Genomic DNA, 21,060 nt, shown 5'->3' on the forward strand with positions numbered 1-21,060 from the left:
TGGATACCAAAATACATCACATCGCAGTATTGCGCACAATCTGCTCCGAACCACCACGGCGCCATTTAAAGATCGACACGATTAATTGACTCGTCTGTTGTTAAGAGTCGCCGAGAACAGTATTTACAGTGCGTACAGTGCTGTACAGTCCATACAGTACAGCGGTGAGTGCACAAAGTGCAAGGAAAAGAAAGAATAATTTGGCACCCCCATCTGCCACCACCCGTCCCGCGCTGCCCCCACATTTTGGTACAAAAAGACCTTCCGAATGGATGAAGATCGTCGGACCAAAATTTAAATCTTTACTGGAATATTTGCAAATGTTTGGAAAAAATGATACCAGAGTGAGTGGGATGGCAGGGGGAGGTTGAGTGGGAGATGGCGGGAAGGAGGGATGGGTAAGGGCTTTAACTGCCCCCAGATCTGGGTACAAAAAGACCTTCCGAATGGATGAAGATCGTCGGAACGAAATTTAAATATTTTCTGGAATATTTGCAAATGTTTGGAAAAATGATGCCAGAATGAGTGGGATGCCAGGGGGTGTTTGAGTGGGAAGGGGAGGGGGGTGGAACAGGAGGGATGGGTAAGGGCTTTAACTGCCCCCAGATCTGGGTTCAAAAAGACCTTCCGAATGGATGAAGATCGTCGGAACGAAATTTAAATCTTCACTGGAATATTTGCAAATGTTTGCAAAGTGATGCCAGAATGAGTGGGATGCCAGGGGGAGTTTGAGTGGGAAGGGGAGGGGGTGGAACAGGAGGGATGGGTAAGGTCTTTAACTGCCCTCAAATCTGGGTACAAAAAGACCTTCCGAATGGATGAAGATCGTCGGAACGAAATTTAAATCTTTACTGGAATATTTGCAAATGTCTGGAAAAATGATGCCAGAATGAGTGGGATGGCAGGGGGAGGTTGAGTGGGAAGGAGAGGAGGCGGGAAGGAGGGACGGGTAAGGGATTTAACTGCCCCCAAATCTGGGTACAAAAAGACCTTCCGAATGGATGTAGATCGTCGGAACGAAATTTAAATCTTTACTGGAATCTATCTATAATTCCACTAATCTCTGTCTGTGTGTGTGTGTGTATGCGACCGCTGTTTCTCGACAACTACCGGTCCGATATACTTGAAACTTGCCAGGTATATTGCTGGGGACCCGAGGATGTGCCTTTTCAAGGTTTCATATTAATCGGACAAGTAGTTACCGAGCTATGTCCAAAAAACGATTCAACCAATCAGAGAGCAGCGAGCTATCACGTGTGCCGAACGTGCCGAACAGACTCTGCCTCGGACGGCACATTTGAGAGCGTATTCATTTATTTCACGTTGGCAAACTATGTTGGCGTTAAACTATGTTTTAAAACTAATTAAAACTACTTTGCGATTCATCGTAACTGCGATTCGTAACTGCCGTTCGCTTTGGCTTTGCGAATGGACCAAACCATTTCATGTAAATAGAGGGGGGGGGGGATTGTCACCGTACTCGCAAGCCGTTCGCTTTGGACCAAACCATTTCATGTAAATAGAGGGGGGGGGATATAATTTTAGATATAGATATAGTACGGGCATGCCCTAGTATTTGGAAATGTCTGGAAAAATGATATCAGAATGAGTGGGATGCCAGGGGGAGTTTGAGTGGGAAGGGGAGAGGAGGGGGAACAGGAGGGATGGGTAATGTCTTTAACTGCCCCCAAATTTGGGTACAAAAAGACTTTCCAAATGGATGAAGATCGTCGGAACGAAATTTAAATCTTTACTGGAATGTTTGGAAGTGTCTGGAAAAATGATACCAGAGTGAGTGGGATGGCAGGGGGAGGTTGAGTGGGAGGTGGCGGGAAGGAGGGATGGGTAAGGGCTTTAACTGCCCCCAGATCTGGGTATAAAAAGACCTTCCGAATGGATGAAGATCGTCGGAATGAAATTTAAATCTTTACTGGAATATTTGCAAATGTCTGGAAAAATGATACCACAGTGAGTGGGATGGTAGTAGGGGTGGGTAAGAACTTCAACCACCCTCATTCCTCGACCAGTATTGAGTACCTTGCCTTATTATAACCTTTCAAGATATAACTTATAGGTACTGCCAGTAAGTTTGTGATGGGAACCCAACATGTGCTCCTCACACGTTCTCGCAGTGTCCGTGAGTTCTGGAAAGAGCGGTTCCATCACATCCCTCTCGCTGATGAAAGAAGGTCCCATGAGCGGTGTGTCCAACCCAAGCGAGGTCTTCTGCTCCGTCCCCGGTCGTCTCTCACTGCTCAGTTCAACCTCAAAGTACAAGGTCACAGTGGGAGAGGTCCAGCGGAGGTTAACCCCCCCGGAATGCCTCAATGCATCTTTGCTTGGCGGAGTACTCAGGCGGTAAGTGGCATCGGCTTAATAGTCGCAAAAAATACACCAAGTACCACGCACATACCACGCCAGTTTCTCATACACCTTGGAGATGCTTATTTATTTCTTTATTTATTTATCTATCCAAAATACTCAATGATCAGTAAGTCCGTGGCTTGGCAAGTGAAACCCTGTTATCCACATCGTCTTTTGGTTGCGATTTCAATCCTCGAACCTCATAAGTTCGTTCCGAATTCTTTTCTTGTTGCATGATTGCTAATACTGACGTCACAAACGTTGTTGGGTTATTATACGAGACTGTAATAAAAGAGGAAGGTAAAACTGCAAGGATGCGATAAACATGGCGGCGTGTTATGGTGAATGGTTAGGATTTGTGTAATCGGTTCGATTTCCATGTTAATTTATTATTAGGCATTCGGGTTTAAAATGATATTGCAATTGTTATGGTGAATGCAGTGCCAATGTTTCTGCTGCATTATTCTCATTTCACGATATTGTAATGTCAACCAGCTTCACGAGACATTTCAATTGGATAATGATTATTGGAGCTATGTGAAGGGCTTAAAAACTACTACTACTACTACTACTACTACTACTACTACTACTACTACTACTACTACTACTACTACTACTACTACTACAGCCCTAATTTTCCCCCAACTACTTGGGGGGTTGGCCGGGGATTATTTTGTTAGCTTAAGTCTTTCACGAAACGGCTGGCCAGGCCTGACGTTCGACTTAAGTAGCTTAGGCAATTTTAATTCGTTCAGGGTGCTGACGATAGCTCAACGACTCTTTGCAAAAGACGTTAAAGGATTTTAACGTCCATTATCGACCAGTACCGACAAGGTGGTCCTCTAGCTTGATGTCCTTCAGATAGATGACCGCACACACATCGATTCCTCTGTCTTTTTGCGAAACACCAGGGAGACAGTTTATACCGAGGTCTACATTGCAACGCAGGCGAGACAGCTCAGATAGTATGCATACCTTTAAGTTATCCTACTAACACTCTTAGAAAAGAGAACGGCTCTTGGTAGAGCGCACACCTCCACCAGGCTGACCGGTTTACGTTTTGTATCCCACCGATAGGCCGGATCTGTATGAGGAGCTGAACCAAAACGTAATCAACTTGTTCTTGGCACCCAACCAACTCGTACACCAAGTTTCGTCCAAATCCGTCCACAAGGTTTAGAGATATCTTGTTATGTGTCGTTTTTATCCCTATTGATGAAGATTCAGTTTTAAAATTCTCGGATCCAGATTTTCACCAAAATGTAATCATTTCATCCTTGGCACACGCCCAAGCTATCCACAACATTTCATCTGAATCTGTCCATAACCTTTTGAGATATCATGCTCACATACAAACAACCAAACAGAGACAAACATACAGACAAGGGTAAAAACATAACCTATGTCCACCTTCGGTGGCCGAGGTAACTATGAACTCAGGGGAAACTTTTGAAGCTTTTGTTGAAGTTCACATCGTTATAATTGTTTACTGTACTCCATGCCCCTCTGCGGTTATATCGGTGTGGTTCTGATCTGAGGAGTGGGATGAATAACTATTATCACGTCACATGACATAACTAGAAAGGTACTCGGTAGAGTGCATAACTCCACAAGTTGGGTGAACAATTCAGTTTTTCTATCCGATAGGCCAGATTTGCATTCAGACCTTGAGAAAAATCTAATTGGCTTGTTCTCATCACCTACCCAACTCATCCACCAGGATTTGTGATAATCCGTCCACAACGGTTTCAAATATCAGGCTATATATCGTTTTTGGCCCTATCTCTCAATGGTGAAGAATCACGTCAAAAAATTATCGGATCCAGATATTCACCAAAATCGAATCAAATCTTCCTTGTCGCACACCCAACCTGCCAACCAAGTTTCGTCCGAATCAGTCGATAATTTTTTTTTGAGATACCCCGCTCACAAACAGGCAGATAGGCAACCAGGGGTGAAAAGATAACCTCCGTCCACCTTCGGTGGTAGAAGTAAGTAAATGTATGGAGCTGCTTGTTCATAAAGCTTAATACAGTTTTCATCAAACTTTTACCGAACGATCATATTTCATGCTTACCGATTATTCCAGTTACAGCGACAAATGGAATAGTAAAACAAATTATCACACGTGGTCGTAGTTCTTGCTCTCCATAGAGACTAGTCTACATCCTAGGCCGAGCCTTCGGCCCAAGATTTTTAGTCCCCGTTTGATAGAACGTGCTGAAACAAATCAATGAATTTTGATCTTTCTGAAACTCAAATACTTACGTGTAGATACCGTACTCGGCTTTATGACTAAACGTACGTGGGATGTTCCAAAAGTTCTCGGAACCTTATTATATCTATATTTTGAACGATTAGAAAAACCTTTCCATGCATTGGATTGTGGTAATTGTGGTGATTACTTCATTCCAAGAACCTTTTGAACACGATAGCATGTAGCATATTGGTTGCCATCTTGTCATAGTTGTTCCCACTCGAGATTCAAACCGTACAGACATAACCCATCAGGTGTATAGGTCCGATGTGGGGCCCTGTCCAGTGAACAACTATGTGGGCCCATAAACAAAGTACAGGGATGAAACTGGGAGTATTTGCTCGTTTTCCACAAGACCCCAGCCAGCTTCATGCGGTCTGTCTTGTTCTTGGCTGGCCCATCATTTGCATGACCATGACGACCATTGTGCTTTATTTTTTCTCTTTCTCTCCGTAAAGTTTGTTTCGCCTGCTTGGAGAATGCCATGTGTCGCAGCGTGACACAAACATCAAGCAACGACAATTCAACTTCTATGAATGTCCGCACCACTTCAAAGACCTAAATCCGACCAGAAGACTTTGAAGACCCCATTTTGCCTTCTTTTGCCCTAAATCCGACCAGAAGACTTTGAAGACCCCATTTTGCCCTCTTTTGCCCTAAATCCGACCAGAAGACTTTGAAGACCCCATTTTGCCCTCTTTTGCCCTAAATCCGACCAGAAGACTTTGAAGACCCCATTTTGCCCTCTTTTGCCCTAAATCCGACCAGAAGACTTTGAAGACCCCATTTTGCCCTAAATCCAACCAGAAGACTTTGAAGACCCCATTTTGCCCTCTTTTGCCCTAAATCCGACCAGAAGACTTTGAAGACCCCATTTTGCCCTCTTTTGCACTAAATCCGACCGGAAGACTTTGAAGACCCCATTTGGAAGACCAGAACCGTTGAAGAAATTTCAATTTTCCAAAATTTTCCAAAGACCAGAACCGTTTTAAAAATTTCAATTTTCCAAAATTTCCCCCCCAAAAAAATGTCCAGAAGAAGATATTTTTTCCCGTTTCCTGGCACTCATGGCTTCACTATGATCTTTTCTGCGATGCACAGTCACATGTGGCACGTGCAAAAGGGACGGGACACAGACGGCGGACGTTTGTCGTCCTGCATTCCGGCATTCGGCAATTTCCGACGACTTTCCGAGCGGAAACGATTGCGTGACCCGAAAGCGACCCTCTGAAATTGAGTTGGAAAACCTCTCAGATGCTGCGATGGGCTAATCGTTACGGCACGACCCGCGAGATGTGTGATCAAAATCCAAGCTTTGGGGCCATCGTCACGTAAAATCACCGTCTTCAAGTAATAGATATTCAAACAGATGTGGAGCACGACCGAGGCTTAATTAATGGTGCAATCGGAAGCGGGTTTTGGGGGAAACCTCTTTAACATCACGACGGGGCTTTTTTTCTTTATATATTTTTTTGAACTCTCTATTCCTTGCTCAAGCCTTGTGTTGGTTTAGTGGTTAGGGTGCAGGCTTGGGATCCTAGGATCCAGGGTTTGAATCCCGGTTGATCGTTGAATTCGCCAGGGGGGTTGACTCAGCCTGTCATCCTTCCCTTCTGAGGTCGGCAAATTGAGTACCAGTTCACTGGTAATTCCCTGTGTGTTGCAAGAGGCGACTAACAGGGTCGGCGGCAGGAAGGGCACCCGGCTGTGAAACATTGCTTCAAAAAGGGGACCAAGGTGCCCAAAAAAGGCTAACCCCCACCCTGCGGGGAAAAGTGGCCACTAAAGGTGGTTCTATTCCTTGCTCAGGGTCAAGGCCACATTGTTGGATTAATGAATTCAACGGTCTTTCATGGACTCGCTTCATGAAATGCTCGCTGGAGAATGAGTTGGATCTCTCTCCCACAGAGCGAAATCGAAAAACGGTGGTCGTTCATTGAGGGAGAAGTTGGAAAAGATCGGGCTAAACCTACCCGCGGGTCGACGGAAGGCTGCCAATGTCACGTTGCTCACATCACTCGTTGAAGGTGAGTTGCCCTTACGTTTGCACGCGCGAGTCTTGCCCGAGAGCACCTCAGTTGGTTTGGGCAGGGGTGTTTGGGAACTTGTTCACTGAGTGAATGCTCAAACAGGGAAAGTTTAACATTACGTGTCTCTGGCTTGAAGAACGGTTCCGAGCCTTTTAGTTTTAGGCAGACCTTCTACTGATAAATAAGTACCCCGTGCTGTCATCATTTAAGATGCCCAGGTCACTACCTGGCTCTTGTGGAATGGAGCAAGCGGTGCACGATGTGCTCGGCGTCAGGATTGCGCAATGACGTCGGCTTCCGATGAGGTGCGACCATTCAGTAGACCCCATTCTTCAGTGCCCGTGGAACCTGTCTCAGTTCGCTCCGAAGGGGTTATGCTGCCCTCTCATGTTGTAACTAGAACGGCACTCAGTAGAGAGCATACCTCACCTGGTTGGCCATATCACTCAATGGTGAAGAATCACTATAAAAAAAAAAAATTCTCATCCGAATCCATATTAAAATCTTCACCAAAATCGAATGTATTTGTCCTTGTCTCACACCCAACCACCACACCAAGTTTCTTCCAAATCCGTCAACAACTTTTTGAGATATCCTGCTATGTATCGTTTTTGGCCCTATCTCCCAATGGTGAAGAATCACTTTAAAAAATTATAGTAGCCGGATCCGAATCCGGATGTTCACCAAAATCGAATCATTTCGTCTTTGTCACATACGGTACATCTCTGCCAAATTTCGTCCGAATCCATCCTCAACGTTTTGAGATATTTTGTTCACTAACAAACAAACAAACAAACAGATAAAACAGACAAACAGACATACAAACAGACAGACAAACAAAGACAGACAAACAGACAAACAGACAAACAAAGAGACAGCAAACAGACAAACAGACATACAGACAGACAAACAGACAGACAAACAGACAGACCAACAGACAGACAAACAGACAAACAAACAGACAGACAAACAAACGAACAGACAAACAAGCAGACAGACAAACAAACAGACAGACAAACAAACAGACATACAAGCTGACAGACAAAGACAAATGAAAAATCACTCATAGAGCGACGCTTGGCAAAACAGTACAAAGTAGAATGCCACACAGAAGAGAATACTTTTGACCTCAAAAATAATTTGTGGTTGAATTCAGTGACCTGATATGAAAATCTAATTCAAATTTCAAGTCAATTGGATGAAAATTGAGGCTTTTAGAAATTTGAAAAAAGGTGGTTGACCTTTGGCCTATTTTGACCTTTTGGCCCATGCTGATCTCAAAAATAGTTGTTGGTTGAATTCAGTTCGCTGAAATGAAAATCCTATTCAAATTTCAAGTCAATCGGATTAAAATTGAGGATTTTAGAAATTTGAAAAAAGGTGGTTGACCTTTGGCCTATGTTGACCTCTTGGCCTATGCTGATCTCAAAATAGTTGGTGGTTGAATTAGGTTAGCTGATATGTAAATCCTTTCCAAATTTCAAGTCAATTGGATGAAAATTGAGGATTTTAGAAATGCAACAAAAAGTGGTTGACATTTGGCCTACATTGACCTTTTGGCCAACGCTGATCTCAAAAATAGTTGGTGGTTGAATTGAGTTCGCCGATATGTATATCCTATTCCAATTTCCAGTCAATCGGATGAAAATTGAGGATTTTAGAAATTTGAAAAAATGTGGTTGACCTTTGGCCTATGTTGACTTTTTGACCCCAAAATAAATAGGATTTTGTCGGAACACGAACTCTACCATTTGGTGAAGTTTCGTGAATATCAGTTTAAAATTGTGACCTGTAGGCAAGTATAAGTGAGCGGACAGACAAACACACACACAAACACACAAACCGGAGTGATCAACATACTTGCAAAAAAAATTATTATTTTTTTGCCAAGTAACAAACAGACAGACAGACAAACAGAAAAATGAAAAATCACTCATAGAGTGACACTTGGCAAAACAGAACAAAGTAGCATGGCACTCAGTGGAGCATCCTTTTGACCTCAAAAATAATTAGTGGTTGGTTTCAGTAAGCTGATATGAAAATCCTTTTCAAATTTCAAGGCAATCGGATGAAAATTGAGGATTTTAGAAATTTGAAAAAGTGGTTGACCTTTGGCCTATGTTGACCTTTTGGCCTAAGCTGATCTCATAAATAGTTAGTGGTTGAATTCAGTTTGCCCATATGTAAATCCTATTCAAATTTCAAGTCAATCAGATGAAAATTGAGGATTTTAGAAATTTGAAATTGTTGTTGACCTTTGGCCTATGTTGACCTTTTGGCCTATGCTGATCTCAAAAATAGTTGGCGGTTGAATTCAGTAAGCCGATATGTAAATCCAATTAAAATTTCAAGTCAATTGGATGAAAATTAAGAACATTAGAAATTCGAAAAAAGTGGTTGACTTTTGGCCTATGTTGATCTTTTGGCCTATGCTGATCTCAAAAATAGTTGGCGGTTGAATTCAGTAGGCCGATATGTAAATCCAATTAAAATTTCAAGTCAATTGGATGAAAATTGAGAACATTAGAAATTCGAAAAAAGTGGTTGACTTTTGGCCTATGTTGACCTTTTGGCCTAAGCTGATCTCAAAAATAGTTGGTGGTTGAATTTAGTTGGCCGATATTTAAATCCTATTCAAATTTCAAGTCAATCCGATGAAAATTGAGGATTTTAGAAATTTGAAATGGTTGTTGACTTTTGGCCTATGTTGACCTTTTGACCCCAAAAATATATAGGATTTTGTCGGACCACGAACGCTACCATTTGGCAAAGTTTCGTGAAGATCGGTTTAAAATTGTGACCTGTAGGCAAGTATAAGTGAGCGAGCGAACAGACAAACACACAAACACACAAACCGGAGTGATCAACATACACTACCCACAATAAGTTAGGGATGTTGTGGGAGTGTTTTTTTTTTTTTTAAGGGGTTAGGGTTAGGGTATTGAAATCAAGAATGCTGTGTTTTTTCACATTCATTAATAACCATAGAATTAGGACCAACAACTTTTTTCAACATAATTAATACACAAAATCAACCACACCGAAGAACCTGCCAATATCCCTAACTTATTGTAAGTAGTGTACTTGCAAAAAAAAAAAAAAAAAAAATTTTTTTGCCAAGTAACAAACAGGGGTGAAAACATAAGCTCCATCCACCTTTGGTGTCAGAGGTAATTAGATGCGGAGTGAAGCGGCCCACGTCATCTTCGAACGTTGATCAGTGTTCGTGGGACGACTCAGCCGTAGAAATGAAAAGTACGTTAAAAAAAACCCGAACATTCCCGCTTCTAGTGATTGCATTCCACCTGATAGTGAATGTTTTGCCCTCAATTAAGTGATTCCAAGATGGTTTCGACATCACACGCCATCGTACAGACGGTGACGGACATATCCATGGATTCGCTCGGCCAGTTTCGCTCCTAATGGTCTTTGAGAACACCAGGCAAAGTGAATGTGATCTTAAAGGAATTCCTTTATGGATTTTAATAAATTACATTCATGTGTTGCAGCTCCGTTGGGAGGCAAATAAACGCTGTAAATCGCTATAAGAGACGGATACGCTTTCCCAAGCCAATAAATAAGGTCGGTTGGGGCGGAATGATAAGGGGAGCGAAAGCAAAGAAAAGGCCGATCTGCTTTTGCCCTCTTTTATAGGATTATGTCAGTTGGACATCTTCCCATTATGTTGTCTCAGAAGATCTTGCGCGCTCTCCAGCATAATAAGTAAAAAAAAACCCAAAGTAACAAATCAAAATGTTTAAACCACATAATGTGAAATTATATGCTTCGAACTACCTTTGCAAATACAAAGAAAATGAATGTTTTACCTGTTTTTCGATACTCGTGTGTACGTACGCACATTCGATGTATGGATGATGGAGCGCTCTCTACAGGACGTGCTTTATGGACAAAGTAAGACTTGTGGTACAGAGGGGATGGGGGAGCGAAGAGTGTTTAGGAGCGGAGTTTGGGGGGCTAGAATCGTGCTCCAGAAGGGCTTTTGGAGTTGAGTTTTAAGGGTTCAGCTCGTCCCCAAGGGGGGTAGGGGGTGGGGAGGGAAGGGGGTTAGGGGCCGAGTTGAGGGGCTCATCCTGATATCTTTTATTCCAGGAGAAGCGATTCATTTGGCGAGGGACTTTGGATACGTGAGTGAGACGGAGTTCCCAGCCAAGGCGGTGGCGGAGTATTTGACACGACAGCACAGTGAGCACGGCGAGCTGCACACACGGAAGAACATGCTTCTAGCCACCAAGTAAGGAACTACCCACGCTCGGCCATTGCCCCGAACTAACCCCACCCTCCCCTTCCCATATTCAGAACTCATTCTCCACAGACCTTCAGATTTGCCCAGCACACATGGAATATCCACCCAATTATGATCGGAGTAGAACTTTCCATCACAGTTTCCGTTCACACAACACAAACATAGCCTCGTTCCTTCCGTGCTGTTTGTGGTGCTTCCGTGCTGGTAATTAGATACCAGGTACTGTTTTTATACTCACTCGTGTATGCTTTCAATAGACGTGTACTATGGGGTCATAATGATCTCCAATGGTCCTACAAGTGCTTTCGATCTCAAACCCATAAAAACCATGTTAACTAACACTCTATGGAATTACTCGATGTGTTTAATTATGCTGTGACATTATGAAAAAGAGTCTGAGAAACACATTTTTCGAACATAATGTATCCAATAAGTTGCCTACTCTTCGCAAAAGACTGTGGGGACCGCACATGACCTCATGACCATCAGAGGGACCGCACACACATTGATGTCTTGTCCTGCATACAAAACATGAGGATGACAGATTATAGCTTGGAAGAGATTCGAACCGAACCCAGGCTAGACAGCGAAGAGAGTGTGCATACCTCGAAGTCCAAGCAATCCTGCCAATCCATGTTTTGTTCCGACAGAATATATTTCAAAAAAAATGTTTAGAGTTTGACTAAGAAGAATGTTGTCATGTCACTATAATTAAAATGTTGTAATGTCTCTCACTGACGGTTTGACGAGCTGTGAACTCCTTTCGTGAAATTTCCCAAAAAGCGAAATATTCGGACTTTCTCGCAATTTTTGGAATTTTGGTGCCACCTGAACAGCCTTCAGATTGGAAGGCTTTAGATTACGACATAATTATCCATTTACCTCCCTTCACCAAAACACACTCCTTAAAAGTTAATGACCTCGAAAATTGCTTCCTCAGAGTCGGAGTTTGTTTTATTAAAAAGCATGATACTTCAAAACAAAAAGAATCGTTATCCAATTACAGAAATTGATGCATCCACTCAAAAACAAGCACAATAAAACGGCTGTTATTATTGCTAATACATACCTGTATATATATACATATATATATATATATATATATATATATATATATATATGCAGTCACGTGAAAAAGTAAGTACACCCCATGTAAAGTTTTGACTTTTTCAACATATTTCAACATACAGCTATTTGATCTTCATTTCAACAATATTGATAGATAAAGGTGATATAATATAACAAATATCATGAAACATTTACATTTTGTAGTCCATTGTATAATTTAAATAAACATAAATGCAAATTTCGCATGTGGAAAACGTAATGTACACCCCTACATTTATCGCTACTTCAAATACCTAAAATTAGAATCAGGTGCACCAGCTTAGGTGCAAATGATTAGCACATCGTTAGAGAGGATCTTGGAGGAACCTGTCTTATTTAAACCTCAGACATTTAGTTTGGTTTGCTCTTTGTTGTTGAAGTGTGCGGCGTCACCATGCCTAGATCAAAAGAGCTCTCTGAGGCCTTCAGAAAGAAGGTTATAGATACCTACGAGTTTGGGGAGGGATTTAAAAAGATCTCCAAACAATTTGAAATCAATCATTCGACTGTCCAGAAGATCATCTACAAGTGGAGAAGATTCCAAACAACTGCCAACTTGTTCAGGCCAGGCCGCCCCAGCATGTTCAGCCCGAGAGCAGACCGCAAGATGCTGAAAGAAGTCTATAAGAACCCCAGAATGTCATCACGGGACCTACAGGTAGCTCTTGCCACTGTTGATGTCAAAGTGCACGAGTCTACCATTAGAAAGAGGCTGCACAAATTTGATCTACATGGGAGGTGTGCCAGGAGGAAACCTTTGCTGTCCAGAAAGAACATCAGGGCAAGACTAAAGTTTGCCAATGAACACCTAGGCAAAGACCAGCACCTCTGGAACAATGTGCTCTGGACAGATGTGTCAAAGGTAGAGCTATTTGGCCACAGTACCAGAAGACATGTTTGGCGAAAACCAAAGACAGCATTGGACCACAAGAACCTGATACCAACTGCAAAGCATGGTGGTGGAAATATTATGGTTTGGGGCAGCTTTGCTGCATCAGGGCCTGGGCAGCTCACCATCGTATAATCCACTATGAATTCTTCATGGTACCAGAGGGTGCTTGAGGATAATGTGAGGCCATCTGTCGGAGAGTTGAAGCTCAACCGAAGGTAGACCTTGCAACATGACAATGACCCTAAACATACCAGTAAATCCACCAAGGAATGGCTGAAAAGAAAGAAATGGAGGGTTCTGGATTGGCCAAGTCAAAGCCCGGATCTAAATCCCATCGAGATGTTGTGGGGGGATTTGAAACGAGCTGTGCATGCAAGAAACCCCTCAAACATCGCACAGCTGAAAGAATTCTGCATGGAGGAGTCGGGAAAATTTCTCCCAGTCGATGTCAGAGACTGGTAGACAGTTATAAGAAACGCCTACTTGAGGTTGTTTCTGCCAAAGGGGGAAATACCACCTTTTAGAGCCAAGGGTCTAATAGGTGGTATTGCCCCCTTTGGCAGAGGCAATACCACTTACTTTTTCCACATGTGAAATTTGCATTTATGTTTATTTAAATTATACAATGGACTACAAAATGTAAATGTTTCATGATATTTGTTATATTATATCACCTTTATCTATCAATATTGTTGAAATGAAGATCAAATACCTGTGTGTTGAAATATGTTGAAAAAGTCAAAACTTTACATGGGGTGTACTTACTTTTTCACATGACTATATATATATATATATATATATATATATATATATATATATATATATATATATATATATATATATATATATAATATATATATATATGCATATACACATATATATGTATTTATATATACACTACATGACCAAAAGTATGTGGACACCCACACATCACACCCATATGTGCTCGTCAAACATCTCATTCCAAAATCATGCGAATTAAGTCCCCCCTTTGCTGCTATAACAGCCTCCACTCTTCTGGGAAGGCTTTCCATGAGATGTTGGAACATTGCTGCGGGGATTTGCTTCCGCTCAGCCACAAGAGCATTAGTGAGGTCGGGCACTGATGTTGGGGGATTTGGCCTGGCTCGCAGTCGGCGTTCCAATTCATCCCAAAGGTGTTTTATGGGTTGAGATGAAAGCTCCGTGCAGGCCAGTCAAGTTCTTCCACACTGATCTCGACAAACCATTTCTGTATGGACTTCCCTTTGTCCATGCAGGCATTGTCATGCTGAAACAGGAAAGGGCCTTCCCCAAACTGTTGCCACAAAGTTGGAAGCACACAATCATCTAGAATGTCATTGTATGCTGTAGCGTTAAGATTTCCCTTCACTGAAACTAAGGGGCCTAGCCCAAACCATCAAAAACAGCCCCAGACTATTATTCCTCCTCCACCAAACTTTACAGTTGGCACTATGCATTCAGGCAGGTAGCGTTCTCCTGGCATCCGGCAAACCAAGATTCGTCTGTCGGAGATGGTGAAGCATGATTCATCACTCCAGAGAACGCGTTTCCACTGCTCCAGAGTCGACGAGCTTTACACCACTCCAGCCGACGCTTCACATTGCGCATGGTGATCTTAGGCTTGTGTTATGGCTGCTCGGCCATGGAAACCTATTTCATGAAGCTCCCGATGAACAGTTGTTGTGCTGATGTTGCTTCCAGAGGCAGTTTTAAACTTGGTAGTGAGTGTTGCAACCGAGGACAGACAATTTTTATGCGCTACGCGCTTCAGCACTCGTTGATCCTGTTCTGTGAGCTTGTGTGACCTACCACTTTGCGGCTGAGCTGTTGTTGCTCCAAGACATTTCCACTTCACAATAACAGCACTTACAGTTGACCGGGGCAGCTCCAGCAGGGCAGATGCTTGACGAACTGACTTGTTGGAAAGGTGGCATCCTATGACGGTGCCATGTTGAAAGTCACTGTGCTCTTCAGTAAGGCCCATTCTACTGCCTATATTTGTCTATGGAGATTGCATGGCTGTGTGCTTGATTATATATACCTGTCAGCAATGGGTGTGGCTGAAACAGCCCAATCCACTATGTAGAAGGGATGTCCACATACTTTTGGCCATATAGTGTATATATACATAGTCAATGGGGTCGGATTAACGAGGGTTGACTGTGTGTATGTATGTATATATGTGTGTATATATGTTTATGGCCACCGACATTCACAGGGTATACGTTCTCGGATAATTCCTTGAATGACATTCACGGGGTATACTTTCTTGGAGAATTCCATGAATGTGGGGGCATTGTTTCAATGGGAAAATTGGGGGATATGTTCCCCTTGTTTCCTGTTTCATGGAAAATCACACAAATGTCGAGGAAAATCACGCAAATGTCAAGGAAAATCCATGTATGTTGGGGCATTGTTTCAATGGAGAAAAGGTGGACAGCTAATTGCACTAATAGATGCAGTGGGGTGTTTTCAATCTGTACATTAACTTGCGGGGGATGACGTGTTATGCAGTTGGTGGGATATCCCACTAAGCTATGTTCTCAGTATGAATGGATGGACATCCCGCAAAGCTATGTTCACAGTGTGAATGGTGTGACATCCTGCAAAGCTATGTTTACAGTATGAATGATAGCACATCCCACAAAGCTATGTTCACAGTGCGAATGGTGGGAAATCCCATAAAGCCATGTTCACAGTGTTAATGGTGGGACGTCGCACAAAGCTATGTTCACAGTTTTATTGTGTTAATGGTGGGAAATCCCATGAAGCTATGTTCACAGTGTGAATTGTTGGAGATCTCGCAAAGCTATGTTTGCAGTGTTAATGGTGGGACATCCCGCAAAGCTATGTTTACAGTGTTAATGGTGGGACAATCCCGTAAAGCTATGTTCACTGTGCGAATGGAGGGACATCCCGTGTAGGGACATCCCGCGAATCTATGTTCACAGTGTGAATGGTGGGACATCTCACAAAGCTATGTTCACAGTGTTAATGGTCGGACATCCCGCAAAGCTATGTTCACAGTGCGAATGGTGGGAAATCCCATGAATCTATGTTCACAGTGTGAATGGTTGGATATCCCACGAAGCTATGCGCACAGTGTGAATAGTGGGATATTATTATTATTATTTCTTGTATACTGAATCGAGGCTCGTGAAAGAGCTGACATTTATTTCACAAACAAATCAACCAGACAAACAAAATATATAAGAAGAGGGAGCGGCAGACAAGAGAAGGGGAAGCACACAAACACTTGAGGGCACACAACATTTAAGAGCAGGGAGATGTGTGGGAGGGAGAGGGCTTGGTGGGAGGGGGGTGGCAGAAGTATCAAACACAAGGACACCAAGAACTTCCAGGACAGAAGTTGGTATTTCAAAAAAGTGGAATTGGGGTGAAATTAGCGGGGATAGAAAAGATCAATGTTTTGGATGGGGGAAGATAAAAGATGGTGGGGAACAGCTGTTTTAAAGACCTGGAGGGTGGAGTGGGATTGAAGAGAGTGAGGGCGTTTGTTCCAGAGGTGGGAGAAAAGAGGAATGAAGGAGTGAAGGTGAGCAGAGAGTCTTGATTTTGGCAGTTTAACCACAAGAGGGTTGCAGGCAGATCTTGTGCGACCTGTAGGAATATTTGCTGGACAGAGCCCAGAGAGAGCTGGGGGGGGCAAGGCCAGAGAGGAGTCGGTAGAAGACGGAAAGACCACCAACCTGCCTGCGGTGAGTGAGTGAGAGGCCCTTGGAGTTAGCTTCATCGCCAGAGATTCCAATGATTCTGAATGCTTTGGTTTCAACAGTGTGAAGACGAGCTAGGTGTGAGGCAGGTGCACCAGCCCAGAGGGGAGAGCAGTATTCCATTGAGCTGCGGATGAAAGCCTTGTATGTGGTGAGGAGCTCAGGTGTGCCAAGGAAGGACTTCACACAAAGGAGGATGCCCAGTCGGCGACTGGCTTTGGAGGCCAGATTTGAAATGTGGTTTTCCCAGGAAAGATCATGGCAGATAGTGAGACCCAAAAGCTTGAGTGACAGAACTTCTTGGAGAGGATTATTCAGAAAGTGGATGGGAGGGTTGTCCAGTCGGTCTTTTCGGAGAGACATCGTAAGAGTGTGAGATTTGTCAGGATTGAAAGACATGTTCCACTTGTATGCCCAGTCTGTGATTTTGTCCAGGTCTGCAGAGAGTGAGGAGGCTGCAGACTGCCGATCTGGGGGATGAAGAATGGAGCGGCAGAGAGTAGAGTCATCAGCAAAGAGATAGAGAGGATTTTCAAGAGAGTCAGAGAGATCATTGATGAAGACCAGAAAAAGCACAGGGCCCATATCCCACAAAGCTCGCTTATAGCGCTGCTAAACTATTTTTATGCAGCCACGAAAAGCCGTGAAAATGCCAAGCACAGGGCTGCAAATTTAATAGTGGGTAATTCTAGCAGCTCGTGGAAGATGGCTTTTTTGCGTATGTCCAGTTGCTTTGTGTGTGGTTGGTGGAAGATATGTTTTAGGAACTGTATCATGCTCACAGATCGTGGAATTTATTTTGTGTGTCCGCGAATAACCGCAGACACAGGGCCGCAAATGTAGAATCAGGTCGCATTTTATCAACCATGAATATGCGGAGTCCGCGTATGTTGGGACTGCGAATGTCGGGTCGGACTGCATGCATATATATGTACATATATAATATATATCCACTATATAAGAGAGCCGTTGGTCTGTCGCCATTTTTCTCAGGGATGGCTGAACGGATCTTCGTCAAACGATCAGAGGTTCATCGGTGGATGACTGGGAGTGTTTCTAGGCAACAACAACAAAAAAATTGAACAAAAAAAAGTTTTTATTTTTTATTTTTTTAAAATCGCTCTACAGTGCCTAAGCCATTTTGATTAATGACAGTTATATACAAGCACACAATCGCATAAATAAATACAAAATAATCACCAGACATTTGAACACAAATAATAAAACAAATCCGGAAGCGGTCGAAGTTGGCGGTAGGCTTCCTCTTCTTCCTGAACGTCATCATACTTAACTCAGAAACGTGATGAACGGAACATTCACCAGCATATATTCAACGAAAAGGTAAAATGATGATTTGACATTTGTGATGAATTCTGATTTGGATGTAATTGCTTTTCCATTATATTTGCCCTCATTTCAAATACTAGGGCGTGCCCGTACTATATATATATCTAAAATTATATCCCCCCCCTCTATTTACATGAAATGGTTTGGTCCATTCGCAAAGCCAAAGCGAACGGCTTGCGAGTACGGTGACAATCCCCCCCCCCCCCCCCTCTATTTACATGAAATGGTTTGGTCCAAAGCGAACGGCTTGCGAGTACGGTGACAATCCCCCCCCCTCTATTTACATGAAATGGTTTGGTCCAAAGCGAACGGCTTGCGAGTACGGTGACAATCCCCCCCCCCCCCCTCCCTCTATTTACATGAAATGGTTTGGTCCAAAGCGAACGGCTTGCGGAGTTTGGTAAAGAAATCGCCATAGCGTGCACAAACGCGCAGGAAAGCGAAAGAATCGCAAATTAGTTTTAATTAGTTTTAAAACATAGTTTAACGCCAACATAGCGGCAACATAGTTTGCCAACGTGAAATAAATGAATACGCTCTCAAATGTGCCGTCCGAGGCAGAGTCTGTTCGCCACGTTCGGCACACGTGATAACTCGCTGCTCTCTGATTGGTTGAATCGTTTTTTGGACATAGCTCGGTAACTACTTGTCCGATTAATATGAAACCTTGAAAAGGCACATCCTCGGGTCCCCAGCAATATACCTGGCAAGTTTCAAGTATATCGGACCCGTGGTTGTCGAGAAACAGCGGTCACAGACATACAGACATACAGAGATTACTGGAATTATAGATAGATGTTAATATTTATTTTTGCACTTGAGCAATGCTGGGAACTCCAGCTATAAACGCTTTTATACTTACCCTGGGTTTAAATGCAAATACAACGTTGTCTGGGGGGTAACATCGGCTATGTGGCCGCGGCCTCATTCGGCGGTGTGGGGGACCGGGAGAGGGGCATAATACTCTATGTAAATGTATACTGTGTAGTGCCACCTTGTGATGGTCGCAGAGGGTATTACAATTTCCTTTTTTACCTGTGAAACACTGAGGTTATGAAGCACTCTTTGCATGGGATAATGTTTCCTCCTTCCCTTCCCTCCCCTCCCCCAAAACGGAGGGGCCTGTCAAAGCCAACCCCCCCCCCCCTCCTCAAAAGATGTATATGTAGTATATCTTTCACCTCCACCTCCCGCTTCCAATCCCTCCACCCCATTCCTCACCTCTCCCTCTCCTGCTTCCTCCCCCCCCCACCCCCCCCTCCCCCGGGTACCTCGACTAGTATATTAGTATATACATACACGAGGGCCAGTCAATAAGTAACCTTAAAATGGCGATATAAATTCGAAAAGGTAATGTTTGTAGTTGTAGACAACATACGTATGTCATATCTTTGTGTAAGAGTCATGTTTTGCCTGTTTTCGATCTGTCAACATTAAGCGTATGACGTCAGTAGAGCAGTTCCAAGATGGCGGCTCCCTTAGAAGCATGAACCAGGGAGGAGCAACGTTCTGTAATCCGTTTCTTGGGAAGTGAGGGTGTGAATCCCAGTGAAATCCATCGCAGAATGAAGATACAATATGGTGACGCATGTTTATCGCTGCAGCAGGTGTACGACTGGGACAGGAAGTTTAAAAGTGGAGTGTCCAGTGCGGCAGACGCTGCTCACTCAGGCTGGCCTCACACAGCCGATACATCAGAAATGGTTGGCACATGGTTCAGCACACCATATCATTCACAACATGCTGGGGTTCCGCAAAGTGTCTGCAAGGTGGGTGCCCAGACAACTCACACCCGAACTGAAAGAACGGCGAGTGGACGCATTCAAAGAACTTCTGTGACGTTACGAAACAGAAGGCGACGCTTTCTTACAGCGCGTTGTGACTGGGGATGAAAGCTGGGTCCACTACTTTCAGCCAGAAACAAAGAGGGCAAGCAAAGAGTGGTGCCATTCAACTTCACTGAAGCCCAAAAAATTCCGCACACAGCCGTCCGCTGGAAAAGTGATGCTGACGCTATTCTGGTATAGCCGAGGCCCACTTGCAGAGCATTACATGCCCAGAGGGACCACAGTCACTAGTGAGTGCATCATACTGCGACCTCCTTAAAAATCATCTGAAACCAGCAATCGGATCAAAACGTCGTGGACTACTCACTGCTGGTGTTTTGCTACAGCATGACAATGCTCGGCCCAATACTACAGCTGCATCAATTGAGGACCTGCATTTTGAGTGTCTTCCTCATCCACCCTACTCACCAGACCTCACCCCTTCGGATTACCACATCTTTGGGCCACTTAAAGAGGCGCTTGGTGGAACCACTTTCCGATCCGACGAAGAGGTCCAGGAGGCAGTGCATGAATGGCGACAAAATGAGCCACAATATTTTTTTCTAGAAGAATCCAGGCCTTCGTAAAGCGCTGGAAAAAATGTATTGAATGCAATGAAGATTATGTTAAAAATTACACAGTTGTTACATGCGTACATGCAATAAATAAGTTGTGAAAAATATTTTAAGGTTACTAATTAACTGCACTGTGCAGTGTCTGTCTTACCTGAACACTGCACCTGGAGTGGTCACTGAACTACTCCCTCAAACTTTTGTGAAGTCGTACCAAACTTCTTGTATGCACCTACCTCTCCCGTGTGTATGTCCTAAGGGTATTGTTTTTGAAAAATTTAGAATTTTAAAAATATATATATATATATTATTTATGAAAAAACAAACAAACATTTTTTTCAACTTAAATCTTCAACTTAAATTGTTTATAAAATGTTGTGAGGTATTTTGAATTTCGTGGTGGTGGTGAAGTGTTTTGAATTATGTGGTAGTGAGGTGTTTTGAATTTTATGGTGGTGAGGTGTTTTGAATTCCATGGTAGTGAGGTGTTTTTAACGACGTGGTGGTGAGGTGTTTTGAATTCCATGGTAGTGAGGTGTTTTTAATTTCGTGCTGGTCAGGTGTAATTGTCCCCAACTTCCAGCCTGCACCTACCCCTCCCGTGTGTATGTGCTGAGGGGTTATTTTTTATTTTATTTTTTATTTTTCAACCTAAATCTTCAAT

General features: G+C 43.2%; 1 protein-coding gene across 3 annotated transcripts in view; it reads left to right on the top strand.

The window, feature by feature from the left end:
- Positions 1–21,060, top strand: part of LOC137421872 (transcription factor AP-2-alpha-like) — an 87,014-nt gene that overhangs the window by 10,824 nt on the left and 55,130 nt on the right. For all 3 annotated transcript variants that reach the window (XM_068108357.2, XM_068108359.2, XM_068108358.2), the window contains exons 4-6: positions 2,133–2,358; positions 6,530–6,648; positions 10,762–10,903. In XM_068108357.2, the coding sequence (XP_067964458.1) occupies positions 2,133–2,358; positions 6,530–6,648; positions 10,762–10,903 (487 nt within the window). The remainder of the gene's footprint in view (positions 1–2,132; positions 2,359–6,529; positions 6,649–10,761; positions 10,904–21,060) is intronic.

Source organism: Myxine glutinosa, chromosome 2 (assembly GCF_964187855.1).
Source record: "Myxine glutinosa chromosome 2, kmMyxGlut1.1, whole genome shotgun sequence".
NCBI lineage: Eukaryota > Metazoa > Chordata > Myxini > Myxiniformes > Myxinidae > Myxine > Myxine glutinosa.